A 25,900-nucleotide genomic window follows, 5' to 3' on the forward strand; every position below is an offset into this window, starting at 1 on the left:
TATATCCGACATTAGTGTGGTTGGAGATTACCATCTCCATGAAAATGTGACTTGCGCCATCTTGTGATTCATTTCGCCTCAGTTGTGTTGTGGTATCAGGTCGGATTGTGACTGGGACACTTTATTTATTCTTTAACCACACTTCAGGTTTCTTATTGTCTTCGATTTACTTACAATCAATTATTTAGAGTTTGTGCTTGACATTATCTAGCGAGTTGTCCTTTTCTGTGATCTCAAAATTTAAGGTCTAACATGCGTCCATAACAATATTGTGAGGATATGATGTGTTTGGTTTAAAAAGCGAGTGTCCTACGAGTAGAGTATCTTTAAAATCATAAATAAATGTAGATCTTGGATATTACATTACCGATCGTGATTCTGCATTCTGCATGTGGTCTATAATCTTGTTTCTACATTAAACTTTTTATCCACCAAATTTATTTTTTTTGCCCCTCCATAATCCCAGGTGAAAAAAATATATAACTAAATTAGTGCTGTCAATTGATTAAAAATAATTAACTAATTAATCGCACCTTTTAAAAAAAATGAATCGTGATTAATCGCATTTAAAATACTGAAACTTGTAATTTTGCCTATTTAAATGTAAAATTAATGTAAACGCAGGAAAAAAATATTTAAATTCAAAATATAACTGTTTAATAGAATTTTTGTTTAACTTGTAACACAGATTTCTTCATGTAAACAACAAACCCACAATAAACCATCAAGATCCTGGCTTAACAGCCATATTTATTACAGAAATTAAAACACAGGCATGTTAATGACATTTAAATTTCAAAACAATCAATGCCAATAAAGAAAACATTGATTTCCTTGTTGGATTCTAAGTGGACTGCAAAAAAAAAAAAAAGCCAAAATACAGGAATTGCAGATATGGAAAATGAAAAATTATAATAATAAACTATAGAATACAAGCAGTTGCACTCATTGTAAAGTTTTATTGCTGTGAGTTGAGAACATTAATTATAGAGTAGAAACAATTTTGCTTAATCCTCCTTTACAATCATCCAGTTGCTAAGACTAGAAGTATCCCGCAAGTGCACAGAGACTCCCAAATGCCCGCAAATGAATGATAATTTCTTGCAAACCGGTCGTTAAATACATTGCACACCCCTCTCTCCCCTACTCAGATACGTCGCTCACTCCACCCCTGACACCCCTCAACGGGCCTGACACAGACACACACACAGACACACACACACAACGCGCTGCAGACGTTTTGGCCCCAACGGCCTTCCATACTGGAGCGACTCACCTCTGATTCAACACGCATGATCACGTTCATCAAATTTGCTTAAACTAAGCGTCCTAAAGTATTACTGTATTTCACAAGGATTCTGACACAACAACGCAAAGCATACGCTTTCATTGCGTTTAATGAGGAAACACGCTAAACTTGGAGGCTCATGCTGAAAGGCAGAGTAATGCCCTGTCTTTAACAGCTCGCGACTTTACCAGACGTTCTGAGTACATTTACATAAGACACCAATACTCCGATTTTAATATGATTAAGATAATACTCTTATTAAAATTCTACCGTGTAGCCTGTGCTGTATCAACTTACAACAGAAGTCGAAAGTTAAAAATGAAACACCCGAAATTGCATGAAACTCTGGATAACCTGTGATGCAACTAATTGTTTTATACTGGAACTTGCCTTCAAAAAGTGCTTCCTTGGTCTTATTTACATTTATTGCATGTTGAACACACGTCCACCACAACAAAAAGTAAAAAAAAAACTGAACTGCGTTAATTGCGTTAATTTTTTTAACGCGTTTATTATTTAAAATTAATCGCATGCATTAACGCGTTAATTTTGATAGCGCTAAATTAAATGCAATTAAAATACACTTAAATACCCGCAAATACACTTTTAGTACATTGTTATTTTTGTGTGTTAAATAAAAGTTTGATGGTTTTACACTATAAATATACCAATTAAAAGTATGTTTACTTCAGTAGGACTTTAGTACACTTGACAAAAGTATACCAAATACCAGTAATACTTAAATAAATTTTTAGTGTACTACAATAAAGTACACTACAGAAAAAACATCCAAGAGTTTTATTAGTGTGCATTTCAAGTGTGCTTTAAACATTAGTTGATTTCTAGTACACTGTTTACATACTAATCCCAAGTTTAAAATAAGTCTCTGATGTAATCCCCACAGTAGATGGCGGTAATGCTCTGTTTAAGAATGGGAACCGCCTATAATACAAGAAGAAGAACCAGCGCTTCTCCGGTCTCAATCGCCATATTGTAAAATAAGCTAACCGTATTTTCCGATCCAAGGAAGCCGAGGTGAGCAGTTTTTGGTGTTTTAATATCAGTTTTTTACTCAGATGTGAAGCATTTCCCAGTTTTAAGCAGCTGTGTGCAGGGTCGTGTCATAACGCGTTTCACAGAGGATGTCTCCATTAATACGGTCGGATGTTTCCGCTTTTCTCCACACATTTTGCGTGACACATGCAAAGATAGCGAGCTAGCTTAGCATCTCATTGTTGTTCTTTGTAATCTTAGTTATATTAGCAAAGCATTTTTTAGATTGATGAAGATAAACTGCACTGCTGTCTGTAGTTTGTTGTATTTTAAATATAGTGGTGTGAGAAATAATGTTTTCTTTAACACTCAAGATGAAGTGAGCTGAACTGTTGAAGATTCTGAGTGTTTATGAGGCTCTTCAGTTATTCAGAGCTGCTAAAATCCTCTTTATTTCATGTCAATAGTTTCTGTTTTTACCTCATTCAGTATGGTCATATATTAAGGTCATTTTATTGTCGTCAATTACAGTCCTAAAACATTATATTTACATGACTGTCATTGCAGTGTTTATTATAAATCTGTGATCAAAGATGTCTGATAAATAACATTAAACTTAAACATGATGAAAAACTAGCTTTATTAGATCAGAAATCAGGGTATTCGTGGGGTCTCAAAGTATTAAAATGTCCCAATCCTTCAATTCTTAGGCCTTAAAAAGTCTTAAATCCACTCAATTATTGTGTTGTCTGTCTTAAATCTTTTTTTTAACACTTTTTAATTTTCCTTTGTTCATGTTTAGCTGCCCAATCTGGCCATTAACACCCACACAATCACCAACAATCCATCCCGATAAAACAGAACTCTTTATTTAAAATAGCATTTAATTACTTTGATTACAGTAACATCGGTTTAAAAGTTATTCATTTATTTGCTGAGGATTCTAACCTGAACAATATTTGTTTTATTATTAAATTAATATTACTGTATTAATATCTATTAAATTCTAATTTTTGTAACTCTAAAATTTAATTGATAATAGTGTTAAAAATACCTTCAAAAGTCTTAAATGTAACTTGCAAAAACCCAGGAAATGGAAAGAGCTTTTATTTCCAGGTATGTTTACACATAAGAGAAATTTTTTTTTAAATGATGAACTGAAGCATCCACAGAATAACAAAATGACAGACAAAAAAGAAGAAAACAACAGCCTAATAAAGGAAACAAAAACTTAGTGGCTTGAACACACATTGACTAATGTTACTACAGATGCCTGTAGCCAGCTTGGGGAAATTTTTGAGGTTTATTTCATTGTTTTAATTATTATCTTTAAAGATTTAATTATGAGGTTTGAATACTGCATTTTAGTGACATATTAAGCACTTTTTTGCTCGATTATCTTGTTGGATGGTCATCACCACACATTTTGATGTAATTAAAACATTTCCTAAAGATTTAGAATAAAGAAATTTCATGCAATTGTCAACCTGAAAAATTTTTTTTCACCAAAATAGAGAAACCATTTCTAAATTTTTTTGTGTGTGTAAGCAAGTATTTTACAGTGTTTAAAAAATGCTCACAAATGTCTCTGTTAGTGTTGTCAAACTATAATATTTGATTTACCAAAGTCACACAAGTGCTAATTTGCACATCCGTCACATCCATAATGTAAAAAGTGTCACGTGACTCGCGTCCATAGCAAAGCTTTTCCCTCATGAATGCAAAAATGTCCAATAAAATAAACGATGTTTGTTCTATAGAGAGCAACTCTTAACCTTTTGATGAGCCTTATTTGTTTTGGGTTAAGCAGTTTAATTCACTGAATTTCTACAAAGTATGTTGCAGACTTTTTATTTATTAATTATTAATTAATAAACATTAATGCCTGTTTATTTTCCTCATTTAAAGTATAACATATGCTTGCAGAGTAATATTTTTATGATCCCATAACTCTGTTAGATTTTCTGGAAAATATAAACAGATGTTTCAATATATGTATGCTTTTGTATACATTTATCAAGTAAATTGAAAAGCAAACTGGTCAGCACAATTAACTTTCAGTGTCCCAAATTCTGTACCGAGAGCCAACACAGGCTTCCGCTTGGTCTTAAAGCTTTTTTTTTTTTTTTGTTATTTTCATAATTTATTATGTCATAGCAGTGTAAATAGCGCAAATCAGCTCGTGTGGGACAAATTCTGGACCTTTGTCAGTGTGGGCTGGGTTTTTTGTAACCACCTGAATAGAGCTGGACGATTTGGCCTAAAATCAAAATCTCAATTAATTGAACATTTTAGCTTTTACAATTAATGAACAATTATTTTATTTATTTAATTTATTATTTGATTTATTTTCTGTTTTTGCCCTCATAGTTCACTGACAAGTTATGTACAGTAAATGTCTTTGCATTATAAGGGAGAGATTTCTGAGTGTAGGGTGCATTGCTTGATTTAAAAAAAATGGAAGTAAACACACACTATCTACCATTTATGATTGTTTATTGAACATCAACTGAATAACTGAAATTAAAACATACATTGCCTAAAACGCGGCTGTCTGCGCCGTCCACCCTCGTCACCCCTGCCAAACCAACCAATCACAGCTGACGCTTGTCGGACTATTTCTCACTTGCCTTAGTCCACCCCAATTCAATAATCGGTCAGGAGTCAATTAATCAAAATCAATGAATTTATTTATCGAGCATAAGTGAATAAAGCGAAGATCAGGATCCTGGGCTTTTGAAGAACCGTCAGCCAAGCAGTCTGGATGTCCAAAAGCTCTCGAACTCTCTCGACTCCCTCCTTTTATCCATCAGCAGCGTTCAATCTTTTTGGCCACTCCTCTGATCAGTTACCCCCAATCTCTATTGTTGCCATCAGCTGTTTTCAGGCAGAATCATCTCTCAAAAGTCTGTGGTCAGCACACAGAGATACCTCTGCACACAGAAACAAAAGGGCAGGTGAAAGTATCACTCCTCCTTGACATACTTGACACTACTGACATCTGGGGTGCAGCAAGCAACTGTAGCAAAAATCATCAAAGCACAGCTGAGCATCATAACTTCCTTATAGAATTATCAGGATAATATCAATTTTATTAAAGCATCAAACATCACGCATACACAGAGAGCAGTATACAAATGCTGCATCTACCACATCTGCTTTTCCTCCTAGTCCTGTCTATGAACTCTTGACCTGTGTATGCACCCATCTAGGGGAAGCCCCTCTGCAGCTCTGTCTCCAGCCAGCACCCACACACAGCTCTTGTGGTTTTAGCAGTTAGTTAGAAACGCATTATAACAGGAGTTAAGTAGAAGTACGCTATATCAGGAGACATCATCATATCTGACAAAAACACATATTGTAAATAATGAATAGTGAGGCAAATGGGAGTATATTCCTCCAATAGCAAAAATATATCAAAAGAAAAGAGTGATTAGTAAGACAATAAAGCAATATTTTCCTCATCTGCTCCAGTTCTCTTTTCTGTGTAGAAAAGTCACACGTCACAGCTGCAACCCAGACAGGGACTTTCTGCAAGACTTGTCTGTTACAGATTTAGTTATTTGACATTATAGGGGTGGAAAGTTCCTGTCTCATTTTAAGGTCAAACAGAATGTCTCAGCATACCACTGCGTGGGCTCATTAGATTATCATGGTTCAAGCAAACACATACACGTATGCATAATAAGCATGAGCACATATATATAATTCAAAAGAAGCATTTGACTGTAATTCTATTCCTTCACGCTATACATCATTGTGACGTGTAGTTATGTTTTTTTTGAAAGGTGCATGGGTATTCGAAGGCTGCACCAGATCGTACGCGTGTTCTTGGCAGAAGTGTAATATCAGAATAATATAATGAGTGTAAATCATAATGTAAGTAATAATTAGCCTTAACAGAGCGGTAGGGAAAGTAATTAAAAAATAGATCGATTATACTTTGTCGATTTCGGTTACTTTTCAATTAATCGCCCAGCCCAACACCACAACTTCACCCATGCTAAGGGCCTGGATATATATATAGAAAATATTGTATGTAAAGCTATATTATGTGGAAATTAAAATGTAATTTATTGTCTTGTGTGTGTGTGTATATATATATATATATATATATATATATATATATATATATATATATATATATATATATATTAAATATACATATATTAAACTCATTTTCTCCTTTTTATGGGATCTTTCTTAGTGTAAATAAGTAGGAGGATATAAATCGTACATTGATATATAAAGCTAAGCCAGTAACTGATTATTTTTTTAACTTTGCAGGTCTGCTCCTCCTCCTCCAATTCAGCTGTAAATATTGGAAGATTCGCATCAGTCTACAAGTGAAGAAGAGCATCAGGCTAAATCCACAGTTAAATCTGACGTAACATCATGAGTTTATTGAACGACAGTGAGAAGATGAGTGATCCAGAACCCTCCGCAATTAAAGAGGAAGAGACTGAAAAACCAACAGGTTGGTGTTTATTCCTGATTCTTCAATAATGCGCGAACGTTTCTTCTATAGTTACCCTGTATCTTTATTTGTCTTTTTGTAAATGCTTTCTATGCAATAGTCAGTGAAATTAGAATTGATCGACATCAAATGGCCAAAATAAATATGATTTTAAGTGTTTATTTTGCTTTTATACTTGTATCTGGTTTATAAATTGAAATGAGCAGAATATTGATTTATTTTTGGATGTTTATCTGTAATTGACTACAGTAGCTGGTTGTGTTGTTTGTGAACAAAAAAATATTCCATTTATTAGAGTTTTTAATGTAATTCAGTGTCCTAATGTTATTTAAATGTACAGAATCTATCTTCATAGATCTATGATGCATTTTGATTCAGTTGTTTACTGAACAGGATTGTTTTCGTAAAACGACTTGCACAAGTTACAAGGTAGCCTGTTGGGTGGGGGGTTTATTTCATTTAATACATCTAGAAATGGATTCATTTATAAAATTGACTACATTTTTGTCTGTTAAATATTCTGCTTCGCTTCATAATTGTTTGTGTTTAGACTTTCAGAAATATATATTTTTTTTGGATGGAAAAAGCCTGTCCTGTCTGCCGAACACAAAGCTACAAAAATAAATATGACCTGACATGTGACATTTGGAATAGTCTAGTATTAAATCCAACTTTACGATACGAGTAATTCTATTTTAAAGTAAGAATATAGTTAATTAAATAGGTACTTATTCTGTAAAAATCAACAGAAAGGGCTTAATTTAATAAATAGTTAAGAAATGAAAAGGATCTACCTCATTTATGACCTTTTTTCCCTTTATTTAATTGGACTGATTTGGATTTATTTGTATTTTAAACTCTTTTTGGCTGATGGCTGATGCCCATGTCTTTTGCTGTTTGTGTGTGTTTGAGAGGTGTTCATTTCCAGAGTCCACTTTGTACATCATCTTCCCCATAAGCTGCAGCTTCTTACCATACATTAAAATAGTGATTTATATGAACGGCAATGTTTAGATTTTTCTATTTGTCTCATGCATTCACATGGCATGAATTCGCAGGTCAGAGTTCATCAACTTTGAGCGTAGTATTCTTTGAAATGTGGAAATTTCCACACAAGCTTGCATTTCTGATCTGGTGCATCTGTATGTTTATGAAGACCCAAACATTAAGTTCTGTTACATAAAATAACGCTTAATTTCAGTATTTCAAATGTAACCAAGCAACAATAAAAGTCATTAACATAATAATAATAATAATAAAATACATTTGAAAGTGCCCACAAGATTATTTACAAGAATCTTCCTTTTTTCATAGCTTGTAGCTATTTGTCATCTTTAGAGCACGCCAACAATGCATGAAGCCATAAACAAAAGAATGCAAACAATGCGTTATATTAGCAGCATGTCAACAGTACATCATGCAGCCAAATACATTAATCATATGCTCACACTTAATGTGCAGTGTCTTATTATTCTTCTAGTTAAATGTCAAGTTACAGACCAGCATAAAGGTATATACTGCCACCTACGATCAGGATGTGTGTAAAATCATGCTTTAGCGAGGCTTGTTTGTGTCCACATGGCCTTTGTTTTGGGTGCATCAGTGTTATGATGTAATAGAAGGCGTCTAGAATTTGAGAAAAATCTGCGGCATTTCAGAAAAATGTGAGATCAGCAAAGTTTTCTTAATTTTGCGATAAATTCAGTGATTGCTAAATCCTGGAGGAACTGACTACGGCTATTCTAGGAGTTCTAGAAATCTAATTTGTGCCGAAACCTCTGAAATCTGATCCGGCACCTGTTTTTACTGATCCCCCTCCTTCTGCAATTTCCAAACCCTTTATCGTCCGTGACTCCTCAACCCTCTTCATCCGCGACACAAATGACGATGACTTCAATGGTGGATTATTAAAAGTATGCAATATTCACTGTATAAAAGATCCAACTTGTGATGTTGACAAATATGTTTATACTCACTTTTTTCTAATGGCAGCAAAAAACCTTTAAAATTCTGTCATTTTGGTCAAAGAGATAAGAGAACAGTTCAATGTCTTTTTATTTGTGGATACCCCCAATAACAACATAAATATTAGCTTTTATAAAACAAACCAAAATTATGAAAGAATCTCAGAACAAAGACTAGGTACATGCCCTACTGATTTTCTATACGTTTTGCCGACGAATCATTGAAGATAATGTTGACGAGTTCATGAATTAATGATTTACGGTTGTGTGCTGGCCGAGCTGTTGTTCTGTGGACATTTCCGCACCACAACATGATGCAACACAAAATTAAATGTGATTGTTTGATTAACCCTGGTGTCCTGCAGATTCTAGCTCTAACTTGCCTCCATACTCTTGCTCGGATGTTTCTAGAAAGCCTAGTACGAGCTTGATTAGCTAGCCCAGGTGTGTCTGACCGGGGTTGGAACTAAACTTTGCAGGACACCGGCCCTCCAGGACCAAGTTTGGGCACCCCTGGGTTAACCTGTCAGTCATAGAACACCATGAGCGGTCCATGACCATTCAAAGCTAATGTTCCCAGACCTTCAGCCATCAGTCTGAGGTAGATGAGGTGTAAATATTTGTTTTATTTTGTAACATCTGAGTGTTCATAATCTTGTCCAAGTAAGATGGAGAAATTAGAGGACACTAAACAGTAGTCCACATACATTTATTGCTGGTTCAAACGAGCCCATAAAATGGCACAAAATGGTACAAAACTCTTTTAGAACACTCATTTGTACCTCTTGTAGACTTTAACCAATCAAACCAATGCAAAGTTAGTAATCAGTGGAAGAACGACCAGTTATCTTCTGGACAAACTCTCTCTCTCCGCGTGTGACCGCACAATAAGACATAAAATCTGCAAGTTTGACGTACTGCCAGCAATGTGAACCAAGCTCCAGCCTCTTACACGTGGACAAAATGAGCTGCAAGTGACCACAGAGGAATGGCATACAACCTAAAAGTCTTGAACCAAATTTGACTTACTGCAAGCAATGCATACCAACCTTCTGCTCTGCAAGTAGAGAGACCAGACAACCCTTAACAGAGCGGCTCTGATTGGTTCTGTTAATAATTTTAACGCACCAAATTTGTAGGCGCAACCTGGGGCCTGTTCGGGGACCGCAAGATTACATATCTGCTGTTTCAGATGATGTTTTCCTGTTGCCTTCATTGAACCTGATGCTTCTGGGGTGGTTTGCAGTTGACTGATGCAGTGGGGATGACAATCAGCATCTACAAGCTAAGGCAATGATGCTCGACCATAAAATGGTGTCTTGCCATCTCCAGGCTTGAGCAGATTTCTTACCCCCTTCCAGGTTGGAGGACAGTCCTTGCCCCAATTGCTCAAGTATCTCTGGGTCATGTTCAAAAATGAGGGAAGGATGGAATGTGAGATTGACTGAGGGATTGGTGCACCAGCAATGAATTCAATGTACTGATCTGTTGTGAAGAAATAGGTGAGCCAAAGGCAAATCTCTAGATTTACTAGTCAATTTATGTTCATACACATCTATAGTCATTACCTTTGAGTCATGCTGAAAGGACAAGATGTCAGATACAAGTGGCAAAATGAGTTTTCTTCGCTGGGTAGCAGGGAGGACCCTTACACATATGGTGAGGAGCTCTGTCATTGGAGTAGAGCCACTGCTCCTCCACATCGAGAGGAGTCAATTAAGGTAGGTTTCTGATGCCTCTTGTACGCCTACCTGAGGAGGTGTTCTGGGCTTGTCCCACATAGAGGAGTCCTCAGGGAAGAACCAGGACATGATAAAGGAACTTTCTCACAGCATGCCTGGGAATACCTTGGGATGCCTCTTAAAAGCTGGATGAAGTGACCGCAGTTGGGAAGTTTGGTATTCCTTGTGGAGACTACTGCTCCTAGTTAAACAGTTGATGATTGATGGATGGAACTTAGCAATCATCTTGTGTTGTCATAAAATGTGTGGCGAAGGTGACCCAGAATGATGTCGAGCAGGGGTCACCAAACTTGTTCCTGGAGGTCCAGTGTTCTGCAGATTTTAGCTCCAACCCTAATCAAACACAACCGAACAAGCTAATCAAGTTCTTACTAGGTATACTTGAAACACCCAGGCAGGTTTGTTGAGGCAAGTTGGAGCTAAACCCTCCAGGGCACCGGACCTCCAGGAACGATATTGGTGACCCCTGATGAAGAGCATATGTCTCAAACTCAATTCCTTTAGGGCCACAGCGCTACACAATTTTGCTTCAACCCTATCAAACACAGCTGATCCAAATAATTGAGTCATGAACACATGTGTTTGATCGGGGTTGGAGCAAAACTGTGCAGAGCTGCAGCCCTCCAGGAATTGAGTTTGAGACCTGTGGTGTAGAGCAGCAGTCACCAATCTCAACTTGTTTCAAGTATACCTAGTAAGACCTTGATTAGCTTGTTCAGGTGTGTTTGATTATGGTTGGAGCTAAAGTCTGCAGGACACCGGCCCTCCAGGAACAAGTTTGGTGATCCCTGATGTAGAGGTTAGTGGAGGCAATGCACATAGGCATAATCCCTCTCACACTAAAGTGGTACTAAACAGCAGGGAAGAGCGGGTTAAGTTCTACTATGCAGTGTTGTTCCATTCTGCTGTCTGTACACTTAAATGTATAGCAATAACTTTTGCCTGCTTTAAGACTTCTAAAGCTTCCTCAATAACTTTTTTTTTTTTTTTTATTGAGTCAGATATATATATTTTTTTAATTAAGCTTCCGGTCTTACACATTTCTCTGTGATGTAATATATTGAATTTAATTTTGATTTCAGACCTGACGATGAAGAATGACCAGACACTTCATGTCAGTAAAAGTGTGACCTGCGACGTGTGTGGAAAGAATTTCAAATGCAAACGGAGTCTCGAGTTTCACTCGACGATTCACACGGGAGAGAAACCGTACACGTGTACCGTGTGTGGGAAGAGTTTCAGACAGTCGGCATACCTTAATCAACACATGATGATCCACACCGGAGAGAAGCCACACAAATGTGATCAGTGCAGCAAAATGTTTATAAAGGCATCAGAGCTGAAGGACCATCGTAGAGTTCATACAAACGAGAAGCCTTACTCGTGCTCCGTGTGCGGGAAGTGTTTTACACATCTGCAGATTTTAAAAAGACATGAGGTGATTCACACTGGTGTGAAAGAGTTTATGTGCTTTGCATGTGATAAGGCCTTTCTTACAGCTGGACACTTGAAACGGCACCTGATGATCCACACTGGCGAGAAGCCTTACAAGTGTTCACACTGTGAAATGAGATTCACCCGGACAGAATCCATGAAAGCACATGAGAGGATTCACACCGGAGAGAAACCGTACAAGTGTTCACACTGCGACATGGGGTTCAGTCGGTCGGAATCTCTGAAAATGCATGAAAGAATTCACACTGGAGAGAAACCTTTCAAGTGTTCGTTCTGCATCATGACATTCAGCAGGTCAGAATCCCTGAAAACACATGAACGGATTCACACTGGAGAGAAGCCTTATGGGTGCTCGTATTGCGATAGCAGATTCAATCTGGCTAAAGATCTGAAAATACACGAGAGGATCCACACTGGAGAGAAACCTTACCAGTGTTCGTACTGCGAAAAGAGATTCAGTCAGCTGCAAAACCTGAAAACGCATGAGATGAGTCACACTGGAGAGAAACCGTTCAAGTGTGCGTTCTGTGAAAAGCAATTCACCAGGTCCGAATCCCTGAAAGCACACATGAGAATTCACATCGGAGATAAGCCTTACAGTTGTTCATACTGCGAAAGCACTTTCAGTCTGTCAAGAGATCTGAAAATACACGAGAGGACTCACACCGGAGAGAAACCGTTCACATGTGATCATTGTCTGAAGAGTTTCTCGCAATTATCAAACCTTAAACAACACATGATAGTCCACACTAGAGAGAACGCACACAAGTGTGATCAGTGTGACGAAGCATATTCGTGTGCTTCGAAGCTGAAGGCCCATCTTAGAGTTCACACAAGGGAGAAGCCGCATTCATGTTCTGAGTGTGGACAGAGTTTTACGCTGATGTACGATTTAACCGAACATCAGAAATCACACACTGCTGAGGTTTCATTAGAGCAGGACATCGAAGCAGATGATCACTGCTGACATCAAATTCGTTGAGTGTGGTAAGTCTATTTTTTGTATATTTTCCCACTGAAATTATATGGTTGGTAGAAATCAATAATAACTGTATCACTATGATTGATTACAACAAAAACATAATGACAACTAGCTATTGGTAAATCATCACTGGCAGCAGCCAAACCACTTCTTATAAACAAAACAGATTACCCTACCACTCGTTAAGCAAAAGTACGGCTGCGTCCAAAACCGCATACTTCCATACTATACAGTACGCTAAAATCAGTATGCGAGCCGAGTAGTATGTCCGAATTCATAGAATTCGAAAATCGGTATGCGAGAAGGGCCCGGATGACTTACTACTTCCGGCGAGATTCTGAAGTGCGCATCCCATGCACGCTGCGCTATCCCATGATGCCCCGCGAGCGAATTCATGAATGGGAGTGAAGCGACTCAAATGACGCAGGTAGGTCGCATGACCATGACAAAATGGCGGATGTAGTACGTCCGAATTCCATTCATACTTTTCACATTCGTACTGTATAGAACGTACTTTTCTAACGGCCTAGTAGTGTGTTTACATTCAAATGCAGTACCTACTGAGTAGTAGGCGGTTTCGGACGCAGCCTACATCACAGAATGTCATTGACATAGTGGCTGGCTGCTTTTACTTATGCTTGCAGACAGGACTTCATCTCCATTAGTCATCATTGTTAAATGTACTGTGCTTTCGGGAAGTATTCGAATCAGAAGAATTCATAGAGCCTCCCTTTTGACATTTGATGCAATATTCAATTTCCTATAATGACAATGTGAAAGTGTTGGGTTTGAAATCTTTGCAGGTTCTTAAAGCAAGAGTCCACTAGTATCAGTTCACAAGGATTTTTAGACCTTTTCAGTGATGTTCAGGTCTGGGCTCTGGCTGGGCCACTCAAGGACATTCAGAAAGTTTTTGCACAGCCTCTACTTTGATGTATTGGCTGTGTGCTTAGGGTTTTTGTCCTATTGATAGATGAAACATCTTCCCAGTTTGAGGTTGAGTGCCTTGAAGCAGGTTTCAATCAAGAAGGTCTCTGTTCACTGCTGCATTTATCTGTCCCCTGACTAATCGTCAAGTTCCTGCTATGATAAACATCCCCACAGCGGATGCTGCTACGCCATGGTCACTGAAGAGATGGTATCGCTCAGTTGACTAGCGCTGCCTGCTTTTCTCCAGACAAAGGGTTAACTTTGTTTCATCAAACCTGAGAATTGTTTCTCATTGCATGAAAGTTCTTCAAATACCTTTTTGTCAAATACATTTTGCCCATCAGATGAGAAGTGCCACTGTGGCACACTATTCCACATTGGTTTCTATTTGTCTTAAATAGGCACCATTGGAACTTTGTAGAAGTGCTTTGAAGACCGCACAATGCAGTGGCACTTCAGAATCTCAGAATCTCTCTGCGAGCAATCATACAGGTGTGGATAATCTGTACTAGCTCGGCTACCTGCCCCCCAGTGTATATTCATCTTCCTAACTTAGTGATCTTATGTTGAATGTTGACCTCTGTGGATATGAGATACAAATCAACCACAATTCAGTGAAGACTCCAGAGTTCCAGAACACAGCATCTGATCCTGCCAGAACTAACTTTTTGTTGGCTGGTATTTCTTCAAATTTACATCATTTCAGTTTTGTTTGGAGCATCCCTTAAGACAGGGGTGCTCAATCCTGTTCCTGGAGATCTACCATCCTGCAGATTTCAGTTGCTACCCATATCAAACACACCTGCCTGTAATTATCTAGTGCTGTTCAGGTCCTAATTAATTGGTTCAGGTGTGATTGATATGGGTAGAAACTGAAATCTGCAGGAAGGTAGATCTCCAGGAACAGGATTGAGCACCCCTGCCTTAAGATCTCAGATCTGTGCCGGTGGCCACTTTAATGGAGTGGTATTGGTGCAACTTAATTTATGGAGGCTTCAATTCTGCAGAACTTTCTGTGCCTTTATACAATCTTGACTCTGGGATCTACAGACAATTCCTTGTGCGTCATGGCTTAGTTTGTGCTCTGATAACTTAGTGTACTCTAATCAAGTTGTAGGAACATCTCGAGATGCACCTGAGCTCAGTTTAGCGCAGGGGTGTTAAACGTTGTTGCTGGAGGGCCGCAGCTCTGCATAGTTTAGCTCCTATCCTTCTCCAACACACTTACCTGTAGGTTTCAAACAAGCCTGAAGGACTCGATTACTTTGATCAGGTGTGTTTTAAATAGAGTTGGAACTAAACTGCAGAGCCGCGGCCTTCCAGGAACTGAGTTTCACACCTGTGGTTTAGAGTCTCACAGCAAAAGATTTGAACACTTATTTTCCTTTTAATTCATGAAATTGCAAAGATTTCAAACAAGCTTCTTTCATGTTGTGATTTAAGGGGTATCTGTAGAAGTTTGAGTAAAATTATAAATTGAATCCATCTTCGAATACAATAATGACCACCAACCCTGTTCTTGGAGATCTACCTTACTGCAGTTGCAACCCATATCAAACACACCTGCCTGTAGTTATTAAGTGCTCTCCTGGTGAGTTTGATCAGGGTTGGAGCTGACCTCTGCCGGTTCTCCAGGAGCAGGGTTGAGCAGCCCTGCTGTTATACAAAAGTTTTAAGAAATTTGTTCATGAAAGGTGCTTCAATATTATGGTTATTTTTGCAGCTGCTGACTACTTTTAAATGTCCTTTTTGCTTAACGTTTTTCTGTGGATTATTAGGGTTAATCAAAATACTTTCCTCTTGTTTCTTTCATTGCAGATCTGATGGTGGAGAATTGAGAATGGAACCAACATAGGGAAAACTGGAAAACAAACTGAACTTATTTTTACAGAAAAAGAGCCTGGAGATATTTCACCTGCAGTCACTGTGGAAAGAGTTTGGCGATCTTTAAGACTCACGTGGAGATCAGCACACAAATAACACCATTGTGTTTCATAACTCAACTTCTGTACTGGACTATTGGAGTACTCTATTGGTCTTTCAATCCAACACCATGATGCCCCTGCAGCTGATCCTGAATCAGCAGTGAGAGCGGTTGAAATGAACTGAAAAGAGTGCATGTCTTACGCCTCAATTTACGCTGGCTGCCAATCGCCGAATTCAAAACCCTTTAAACTTCCAAGGAGAGTTACAAAGGCTTATTACAAGTCTTTTGAAAATATCTATGCATATATTCTAATCTATGTCAGTGATGTTACGATATATATATATATATAGGGTTCCTCAATTGATAAAAGGTTGTTGTTTAGTAGTCCAACTATTGATACTAGCTAGCATATTTTATCTTATTTGTAGTGTGGCAGAATGAAACTGCAGGTCGTCAACGCTTCACCTTCACTTTGTGTCCGTCAGCACCGCTTAAGTGGCATTGCTCACTGTAGAAATTGGGAGTTCATCAACTTCAAGTGCCACTGAAAGCGTCAGCAATCAGATTGCTTTATGCAACTACCCCAGCTCAGGCAGTAGCCGATTGCGGACTAATTTCATTGGCGATCACGTCAGCCCCAACCTCAGACACATCCTCTGTCAAGCGCTGATGCTTAAGCCCCATGTGAATCAGGCATTAGAGCAGGTATGATATGTAGTAGTGGATTATTATTGTATTTATTTTTTGCTGCCTTGTTGAAGATGCACCGATCGACCAGTCGATGACCAGAATCGGACCTTTTTTACTTTATTATTATTATTATTATTATTATTATTAGCCTTTGCATGACTGTTAACCGGCCGGTCATCTGTTTGATTAGCTTTTTACAATCAATCACTCGGGTTAATTGAAGCTGTTCCAGGTTACGAATGATCATTTTGACGAGTTACTCGTTAATCAACGGCAAACGTTTTGACCGATTCAGATTGAAAATTCAAATGCAGTTTTGGTTTTTCCGTTCAATCTGTGTTTAATACATTAGCTACACGAGTAACTATTCTGCTAGACACTCAAAACTGCTTTCAGAGAAAGGAAAGTGCTTTACCAGAGCAAGATACAAGATCAAAGATATCAGAAATTATTCATCGTCGAAAAATAATACAAAACAAAGCATTCGAATATTAATCAAAACATTTCATTAGCGTTTGCTTGTAATCTTTGGACTTTTGTGAAATAAGAAAGTGACTGTACAATTACAGATTTTGTTATTATAGCAGTTTGGGGAAATCTAATGTTTGTATGGATTTCGTATGAAGCAGAAACTGTTGAATGTGGCGTAATAATAACTCCGATGTTAAGTATTGAAAACACAAGCTCATCCAGCTAACCAACATGAACCTGTTAGATCTGTTTGAAGACCACTCTTATGACTCCACGTTAAGCTGTGGTATCGTTAAACCATGCCTTTGTTTGTTTGTTTTGAAAGTGCGCCCTCTATCTTTTGCTCTTGCTATTTCTTTTATTTTTATTGACTATAATTTAGTCAAAGTATGTTGTAATATTGCAAAATATTACTCGAACATTACTAAAAGTTGATAAGCAATAATGCCTTACTACAGCATTACAGCAAGCAGTCATTTGTTACCGACGTACATGTTTAGTTTTGCTTTTGGAGCGCATTACATTACAACTCTGTTCGTCAACACTTGATCCCTCCAACCCTCCTTATTCATCTCTTTATTTTCATCTTTGCTTCAAAATATTGTCAAACGAGCAGGTATAATTTGTGGTAGTAGCTCACGCAGTCTGCTCTGTGAAATAAGGAAGTGACTGTAAAATTACAGATTTTGTTAGTAGAGTAGTTTGGGGAAATCGAATGTTATATGGATTTCGTATGAAGCAGAAACTGTCTAACGTGGCGTAATAATAACTCAGATGCTATTAAATATTGAAAACACAAGCTCCTCCAGCCAACCAACATAAACCTGTTAGCTCTGTTTGATTTCACATTAAGCTGTGGTATCGTTAAACCATGCCTTTGTTTGTTTTGAAAGTGCGCCCTCTATCTTTTGCTATTTCGTTTTTTCATTTGATTACTTTTTCGAAAGTGTGTTGTTATGCGTTACTGAGACTGTGCCAAGTCGAATATTGCTAAAAGTTGAGCAGTAATGCCTTACTACAGAATTACAGCAGTCAATTGTTGCCAACGTGCATGTTTAGTTTCACTTTTGGAGCGCATTACAACTACATTCGTCAACATTTTTCTTCCCTCCAACCCTCCTTATTTATCCATCCTTATTTTCATCTTTGCATTTGCTTGTTTAAAAAGAGGTGCACAGTACTAAACAAACCCAGATCTGTCTCTGCATCCACATACTGTTGCTGTTCTGCTGTTTTGAAGTGCTGTTATCCTCTTTGTGAGATGCTTTTGGACGACAGCATGTGCTGGATGAATAAAATGTAAGCTATATTTGCTTTTACTGTTTAATCTGATAGACTTGTTTGCTTATTATACTCCCATGGTAGAACTTTCAAGTATCTTATTGTATTCTCAATTATCATATTGTATTATTTTTCTGTCTTTTATCAGTAAAGTTTTCTGAGGTTCACGAGTTTCTTGTGCATTTATTTGATTAAGCGGCTCTTGGAAGAATGCAGATTTGACTCGTATAAACCTTCACATCATTAAAGCATTGTTTTAGACTGTATATCTGCATTATTATTATTATTATTATTATTATTATCATTATTATTATTAGACTGGTTCTTGCTGCTCGAGTTTTATCTGCAACCAGAACTAGCATCTATACATCAGTTTTAGGGCTGAACGATATTGGACAAATCGGACATTGCGATATTTAGTTTTTCTGTGACATATTGTAATTATACTATACATATATATATATATATATATATATATATATATATATATATATATATATATATATATATATATACATACAGACACTTTTGACTATTTTGGAGGTCATTAATAAAATACTAACGCTAATACTGAAATGGTTACGGCATTTCAGAATGGCCAAAACAACATTTCAGATGTTTTACAGTGTGTTTGGCCTGCTGGTTTGTCCATCCACACCCATTTTTATCATCACATGATCTTTTATAACTAAATCACATTAACTTTTTTAATGCATACTTGAATTTGTTTAGTAAAAGTGTTTCAATCTTAGTTTATGCGCAACTTATCGAATAAATAGGTTATATTTGGCTAGCTGAGAGCATTCTATACTGTACAGGAGACGCAGAGAAGATTGATTGACAGTGGTCTACAGCCAATCAGGATGCAGAACACGATGCGCTGTAAAAAGAGGTCGCCACAGCGGAATGAAACGCCAACTATTCCAGCATATGTTTTACACAGCGGATGCGCTTCCAGCTGCAACCCAGTTCTTGAAAACACTCATTCACACTCATACACTACGGCCAATTTAGTTGATCAATTCTCCTATAGCGCATGATTTTGGACTGTGAGGGAAACCGAAGCACCCGGAGGAAACCCACACCAACACGGGGAGAACATGCAAACTCCATACGGAAATGACAACTGACACAGCTGGGCCTCAAACCAGAAACCTTGCTGTGAGGCAACAATGCTAACCACTGAGCCACCGTGCTGCCTGTTCAAAAATATGTTGGGCTGATTACTTTCTACGAAGCCACATTAGCATATCGGGAGGACATCTTTATCTTATGTTACTAAATGTTAAAATCAAGGAACATGGCTTTGAGAACGCACTTAAATTCACTTTGATCAGTGAGTTTGATCTGAGTTTTTGCTTGCAAATGTGTGATTTTATTTTCTGTATTTCTTTTTTCAATCATTTTTTAAACTGTCCTCAAAAGCCACCTTTGTAAATGGCCAACTAAAAAAAGATTGGACAATAAAATGCTTGTCCATTTTAAAATAAAAAGCAAATTCAGGAAGTATTTTTATTCTCTGCAGATCAGCTCCTCCTCCACCAGTGAAGCTCCTCCTCCACCAGTGAAGCTCCTCCTCCTTCAGTTCAGCTATAAATACTGGAATATTCCCATCAGTCTACAAGTGAAGACGAGCGTCAGAGCATCAGGAAGAAGTGAAATCTGAAAGACAGAGTTTATTGAAGGACAGAGAGAAGATGAGTGATCCAGAACCCTGCAGAATTAAAGCGGAAGAGGCTGAAACAGGTTGGTGTTTACTCCTGATTCCAGAGTTTATGCACTTCTTTCCTGCTTTAATACGTCAATAATACCTTGTGTTGTTTGGACAGTTTGCACGGTCCTAGAGGGCCGGTGTCCTGCAAAGTTTAGTTCAAACTAGTGGTGGGCAAAGCGAGGCTTCGTGAAACACTGAAACAGTCGAAGCAAATGTGTCGAAGCTTCGAAATGTTTCGAAACCCCACTCTAGAGTGACACCTAGTGGTCATTTTTATGTATTGAACTGAAACAGCTTCCGCAAAGAACAGTTGAGCAAATTGAGGCATTAAACCCCACTTTGCAAACTACAGCCTTCAAGTAATATAGTGGGTTCGAATCCAGGCTGATGTTGTTTTGAAATGCTTTAATACCAGTTGGCAATGCTTTGCTCTTGTATCGTTTTGTTTCAACATTGGTCTGACATCCGAATAAACAATTTGTGAATAAATAGGTCTTGTTTTGGTCTTAAAACAGGGATCTAATGCTAGATCATAGCCTGAAATTATCAAGAATTATTTATATTATTCATTACATTTCCCATTTATTGTATTTTATTAATGTCTACCCAAACCCACAAACTATCACAGTGCTGTAAAATTATTAATTATAGTTTTACAGTGTTACAAAAATGAGGCTATATTGAGGGCGTAACTGCAGCTGTATCCAATTTAGGCTACACAAAACAGAAACATGATTAAAATACAAGAAACCATGATTTCAGAATATTTGTACAAGTCGGGATTCGAGCCCAAAATGTAATTCGAAGTACAGAATCAGCATGCACACGTGCAGTCCACTAGGCCGTATGAAACAGGAAGTTTTTCGACCTTGGCAGCCAAATGAAGATTTGCCAGGTCTCGAAACGCTTTTAAGCTGATCCATGCTTTGAATCGCATTAGTCATGTGACCAGGTCTTTTGAAACACTTTAGTCACGTGACTTGGGTGCTTAGGATCATGCTTCGGTGCAGTGTTTCGAAACACTTGCGCTTCGGGATCTCGACACTGTGTCAGTTTCACGTCAGCCATCCCTAGTTCAAACCCATTCAGGCACACCTAGGCAAGCTAATCAAGCTCTTACTAGACTTTCTAGAAGCATCCTTGCAGGTGTGTTGAAGCAAGTTGGAGCTAAAATCTGCAGGACACCGGCCCTCCAGGACTGAGCTTGGACACCCCTGCCATAGAAGAACCAATCCATCGTTGATTAAAACTTTTTCAGTCTGTGTGTCCAAACTAATAACTTAAATAACAGGCTTCTTTAAGACATTTATTATCATTTAACTTTATGAACTATACCAGGGGTCACCAAACTTGTTCCTGGAGGGCCGGTGTCCTACAGATTTTAGCTCCAACCCTAATCAAACACACCTGAACAAGCTAATCAAGGTCTAACTTGGTATACTTGAAACATCCAGGCAGGTGTGTTGAGGCAAGGTTGGAGCTAAACCCTGCAGGGACACCGGCCCTCCAGGACCAGGATTGGTGACCCCTGAACTATACTATTCTTAATGGATTTTCCATGTTAGTCGCCAGCCTTTAATTTTCTCTTTGATTTCAGACATAAAGATGAAAAATGAGGAGAAACTTCATCATGTCTTGAAATGTTTGACCTGCACTGATTGTGGAAAGAGTTTCGCATCCAAACAGAATCTCAAAGTTCACATGATGATCCACAATGGAGAAAAGCCATTCACATGTAGTCAGTGTGGGAAGAGTTTCAGACGGTCATCCTCCCTTAATCAACACCTGCTGATCCACACCGGAGAGAAACCACACAAATGTGATCAATGCGGCAAAACCTTTTTGAAGCTTTCAAACTTGAGGGAGCATCTTAGAGTTCATACGAAGGAGAAACCTTATTCATGTTCTGAGTGCGGAAAGAGTTTTACAGTGCAGTCAAGTTTGATGAAACATCAGAAGATCCACACCGGTGTGAGAGAGTTTGTGTGCTTTGAGTGTGGAAAGACTTTTATTACAGCAAAACATCTGGAGCAACACCAGAGGATTCACACTGGAGAGAAACCGTACGAGTGTTCACACTGCGACAAGAGATTCAGTCACTCAGGACATCTGAAAGCACATGAGAGGATTCACACTGGAGAGAAACCGTACAAGTGTTCAGACTGCAACAAAACATTCAGTTACTTAGGACATATGAAAGCACACCGGATGATTCACACTAAAGAGAAACCTTACAAGTGTTCACACTGCGACAAGAGATTCATTTGCTCAGGAAACCTGAGAACGCACCAAAGGATTCACAATGAAGAGAAACCGTACAGTTGTTCACACTGCGGCAAGAGATTCTGTCAGTTAGGAAACCTGAAAACACACGAGATGATGCACACCGGAGAGAAGCCGTACAAGTGTTCACACTGCGACAAGAGCTTCAGTCGGTCAGGACATATGAAGAAACATCAGAGGATTCACACTGGAGAGAAACCGTACAAGTGTTCACACTGCGACAAGAGATTCAGTCGGTCAGGGTATTTGATCAAACATCTGAGGATTCACACTGGGGAGAAACCATACAAGTGTTCACACTGTGACAAGCGATTCAGTTGCGCTGGAAATCTGACAACACATGAGAGGATTCACACCGGAGAGAAACCTTATAAGTGTTCACACTGCGACATGAGATTCAGCCACTTAGGAAGCCTGAAATGGCATAAAAGGATTCACACTGTAGAGAAACCACTCTAATGACACTGATGTAGCAAAACATTGTAATGTGTGGTGTTTTTCATATTAATGTAACTAATACCTTAAATATTGTAAATACATCCAACTTCTGTATGAATCAATTCAGAGAGGCAGAGTAATTGCATTTTTAAAATGGAAGTTTTGGTATTAAACCAGGCAATGCTAACCAGGGTGACATGATGGTGTGAGATGAGCAATTTGTGACTTGTTTTATTAATTAGTTAGGATTTTTAGATAAATCTAACACTTTGTTAGCATGTTGCTACCACATGTTGGTAGTCCTGTTTACTAGCCAGGGTCAAAAAAAGTAATGTTGCTGTGATCAGGGGGGGAGTAAAGACTATTTTAAGGGCCCACACATTTAGGGGGCCCCCAGAGACATTGTGCCCCCTTCTCCTCCCCTCACCCCAACCACCCACCCGCTCTTCACTTTCGTCTGCATCCTTTTGCTTGTCATAGGGCCAGTGAAGGCCAGCGGCACCCCTGGCTGTGATTAAAAAAAATAGTACAATTTGGTTTCTGACGAATTCAGTTTTGTTTCTGGGAAGTGGTTTGGCAACCTTCAGGCATGATAATCAATGGCTACATTTCATTATTAACAATGATTAGACGATAGTACCCAAGATGTGTTACTTGTATAGGTTTAAATCAGGAACTATGCAACTGTCAGCATAGCTGCTCTAGAGAAGGAACCTTCTATTAAAAGAGCCAATCATTGAGCTGTAGACTAGTGTGACCAAACTCCGTTCTGGAGGGCTGTTGTCCTGTGGAGTTTAGTTACAACCCCAACTAGACACACCTGAACCAGGTAATCAAGCTCTTTCTAGGTATAATAGAACTTCCAGGCAGGTGTGTTGAAAGAAGTTGGAGCTAAACTATGCAGGAAATTGGCCGTCCAGGACAGAGTTTGGGTACCCCTGCTAACACAATGCCTGAATAGTTTGCATCTAGCAGGATTCTAACTGTGGACATTCCGCTGAGACTGCACTACCCTCGGAAGCCTTGCAGATCGTGAAAGGAGGTTTCAAAAAGCATGTTCATGACATCATGTAGTCTGAACGGCACAGCAATACCGAGTAATGTAAACTAGGCTAAAGCAGAAGTAAACTTTTTTTTTTTGTATTAGGTCCTATCCCCTGCCCTGTCCCAAAACATGTCCCAAGCCTACAAGCTTTAGCCATTAGATAAGGAATACCTTGGATGAGGAATTTTTCTGAACCGACCCAGGGATCCCACTATATTTGATCCCCTTTCGAAAAGAACCACGGGGAGCTCCCGCCTGGTACCTTCACACCACAGCTTTCCTGATTTCTCCATACACTTCAAGCGACTCTCACCTGATCATCTGCTTCCATTCCTAACATCTGAAATGGATCATCTTTCCAAGAGTCCTTGGCATACTTCTGTCAGGCCACCTCAGTCCACGCCACCCACCTTTACAGTTGAAATACCCCCCTCCACTACTACTAGTGTGTCAGCAGTTCCAAGTTTCCCATTCCTACAGTCCAATCCCTCAATTCTGGCTTCCTTTCTGAACAAAACCATGGAGAGATCTTTCAACCTTCTTGCCTTTCATCTGCTGCTACACAGAGCCTGCATCTGCTCTGGTTGCCAGTGTCTTGGTCAGCTGTGGTATTGAGGGTGGTGGGAGCACTGGTTATTCTTTCCCTCTACCATCAGTCTCGCTGCAGCACTCAAACCTTTTAATCACAAGTCTAGCTCTCTAACTATTAGGTCAAGGCTTCCTCCATGGACTTCAAACGAATCCCACTAAATGGATAGTTAATGGAATTGGCATGCACTTACCACTGTAAGCAACTCTTCAAGAGAGCTCAACATACCTTTGTCAGCAGTGGCGTAGCGGGCGGGCTCGCAGGGCACGCTCCGCGGGGGGGGGGGGGCCCGCGTGATTAGGGGGCCCTGCGTCCTCACGATTTTCAATAATTGTAAATCCGGCAACAGCAATAATCAAACTCTTGGGAACAACTGTGGTCGGAACCAAAGTTCACAGGTCTGTGTTCGCTGAACTCCTCTCAAGCGGTGGACTACTTCATTCTGATTGCTTCCCACTGACCCGCGTCATAGCTTATACCATAAAGTTGACTTGATTTCAACTATCCTTGATGCTTACTCCGGAGAAGACGCGCCGGGCTGTTTCTCGTCGCCGGTTCTCATTGAAAATGAATGACTTCGGGCTACTTTGACGCTCTTGCTGCTTTCGGTTTGTGATCGCTCCTCAGTTTGTGAAGGCTTCCCCGTGTTGTCGCTCCACCCCGCCTCCTCTCCCCGCTCCTCAATTTGTGATCGATTCCCTGTGTTGTCTCTCACCCCCCCATCCTCAGGGGGCCCCGTCGGTGATCCCTGCAGGGGGGCCTTCGCATTTTGCACTACGCCACTGTTTGTCAGTGCACGTTAGTCCACTCCACCCACTCCTAGAAATACCCACCCCTACTTCTACTAGTGTGTCAGCAGTTTCAGGTTCCTCGTTCCTAGATCCAATTTGAATCGCACCCACTTACACTTGTGAAATGGAAACTGATCCAGGAACTGTGTACTGTAAAGTTCCTGTCAAGCTCTGACAAAGTCCCACACATCAATCGCTTTTCTGATCCTTTCTTCAACAAATGGCAGGTGAATCCCTCATTGTAAGCGTGTAGATCGCTGAAGCACCCATCAGAAAAATGACAGGGACACAGCACAGGGCTGGGGCTATAATGCTGAGGTATTTTTGCACATATAATCTTCAACCACTGACTCTTCACAGCCTCATCTTTGGGTAGAAAAAAAATAGCACTAACTTTCCCCTCACACTTTAGAGCACAGCTTCTTCACGACATGGTTCAGCTGGGATCTGCTGCAGTGTTTGTCTTCCTCTTTTTCTTTCTGCAGTGTTTGTGGGCGGAGCCGGGGGTTTCAATTTTGCCAGGTATGCACACGCAATAAATAGGCGGGGCTTGAGTCATCGATGTCAGGCTGACATGGCTAAAGACTCGTTACCCCCACAATTCATTTGAACCACTCTGAGTCGACTCTTTTATAGATGAATCAATAGTTTTAAACGGCGCACTTTCAGATTTAAGCCTTAGCTGGATATTTCACTTCACTCAGAGCGGTGCTACATGCAGGTCATTTTCAAAAACTCATAATAAGGGCTCTTTAAAAAATCAATTAATGTCAAAAATTGTAAGGCTATAAAGACCTATTTGGAAATTATAATATTAATAATTAGTGAATTTATTTACTT

General features: G+C 39.1%; 1 protein-coding gene across 1 annotated transcript; it reads left to right on the forward strand.

Annotated features, from left to right (window-relative positions):
* The first annotated feature begins 2,263 nt into the window (after positions 1-2,263).
* Positions 2,264-18,367, forward strand: si:ch73-138e16.6. The gene is made up of 4 exons (NM_001423280.1): positions 2,264-2,323; positions 6,569-6,758; positions 11,547-12,906; positions 15,650-18,367. The coding sequence occupies exons 2-3, from the start codon at positions 6,677-6,679 to the stop codon at positions 12,884-12,886; spliced, it is 1,422 nt and encodes a 473-aa protein (NP_001410209.1). The 5' UTR covers positions 2,264-2,323; positions 6,569-6,676; the 3' UTR covers positions 12,887-12,906; positions 15,650-18,367.
* Positions 18,368-25,900: the final 7,533 nt, after the last annotated feature.

Source organism: Danio rerio, chromosome 22 (assembly GCF_049306965.1).
Source record: "Danio rerio strain Tuebingen ecotype United States chromosome 22, GRCz12tu, whole genome shotgun sequence".
Taxonomy (NCBI): domain Eukaryota; kingdom Metazoa; phylum Chordata; class Actinopteri; order Cypriniformes; family Danionidae; genus Danio; species Danio rerio.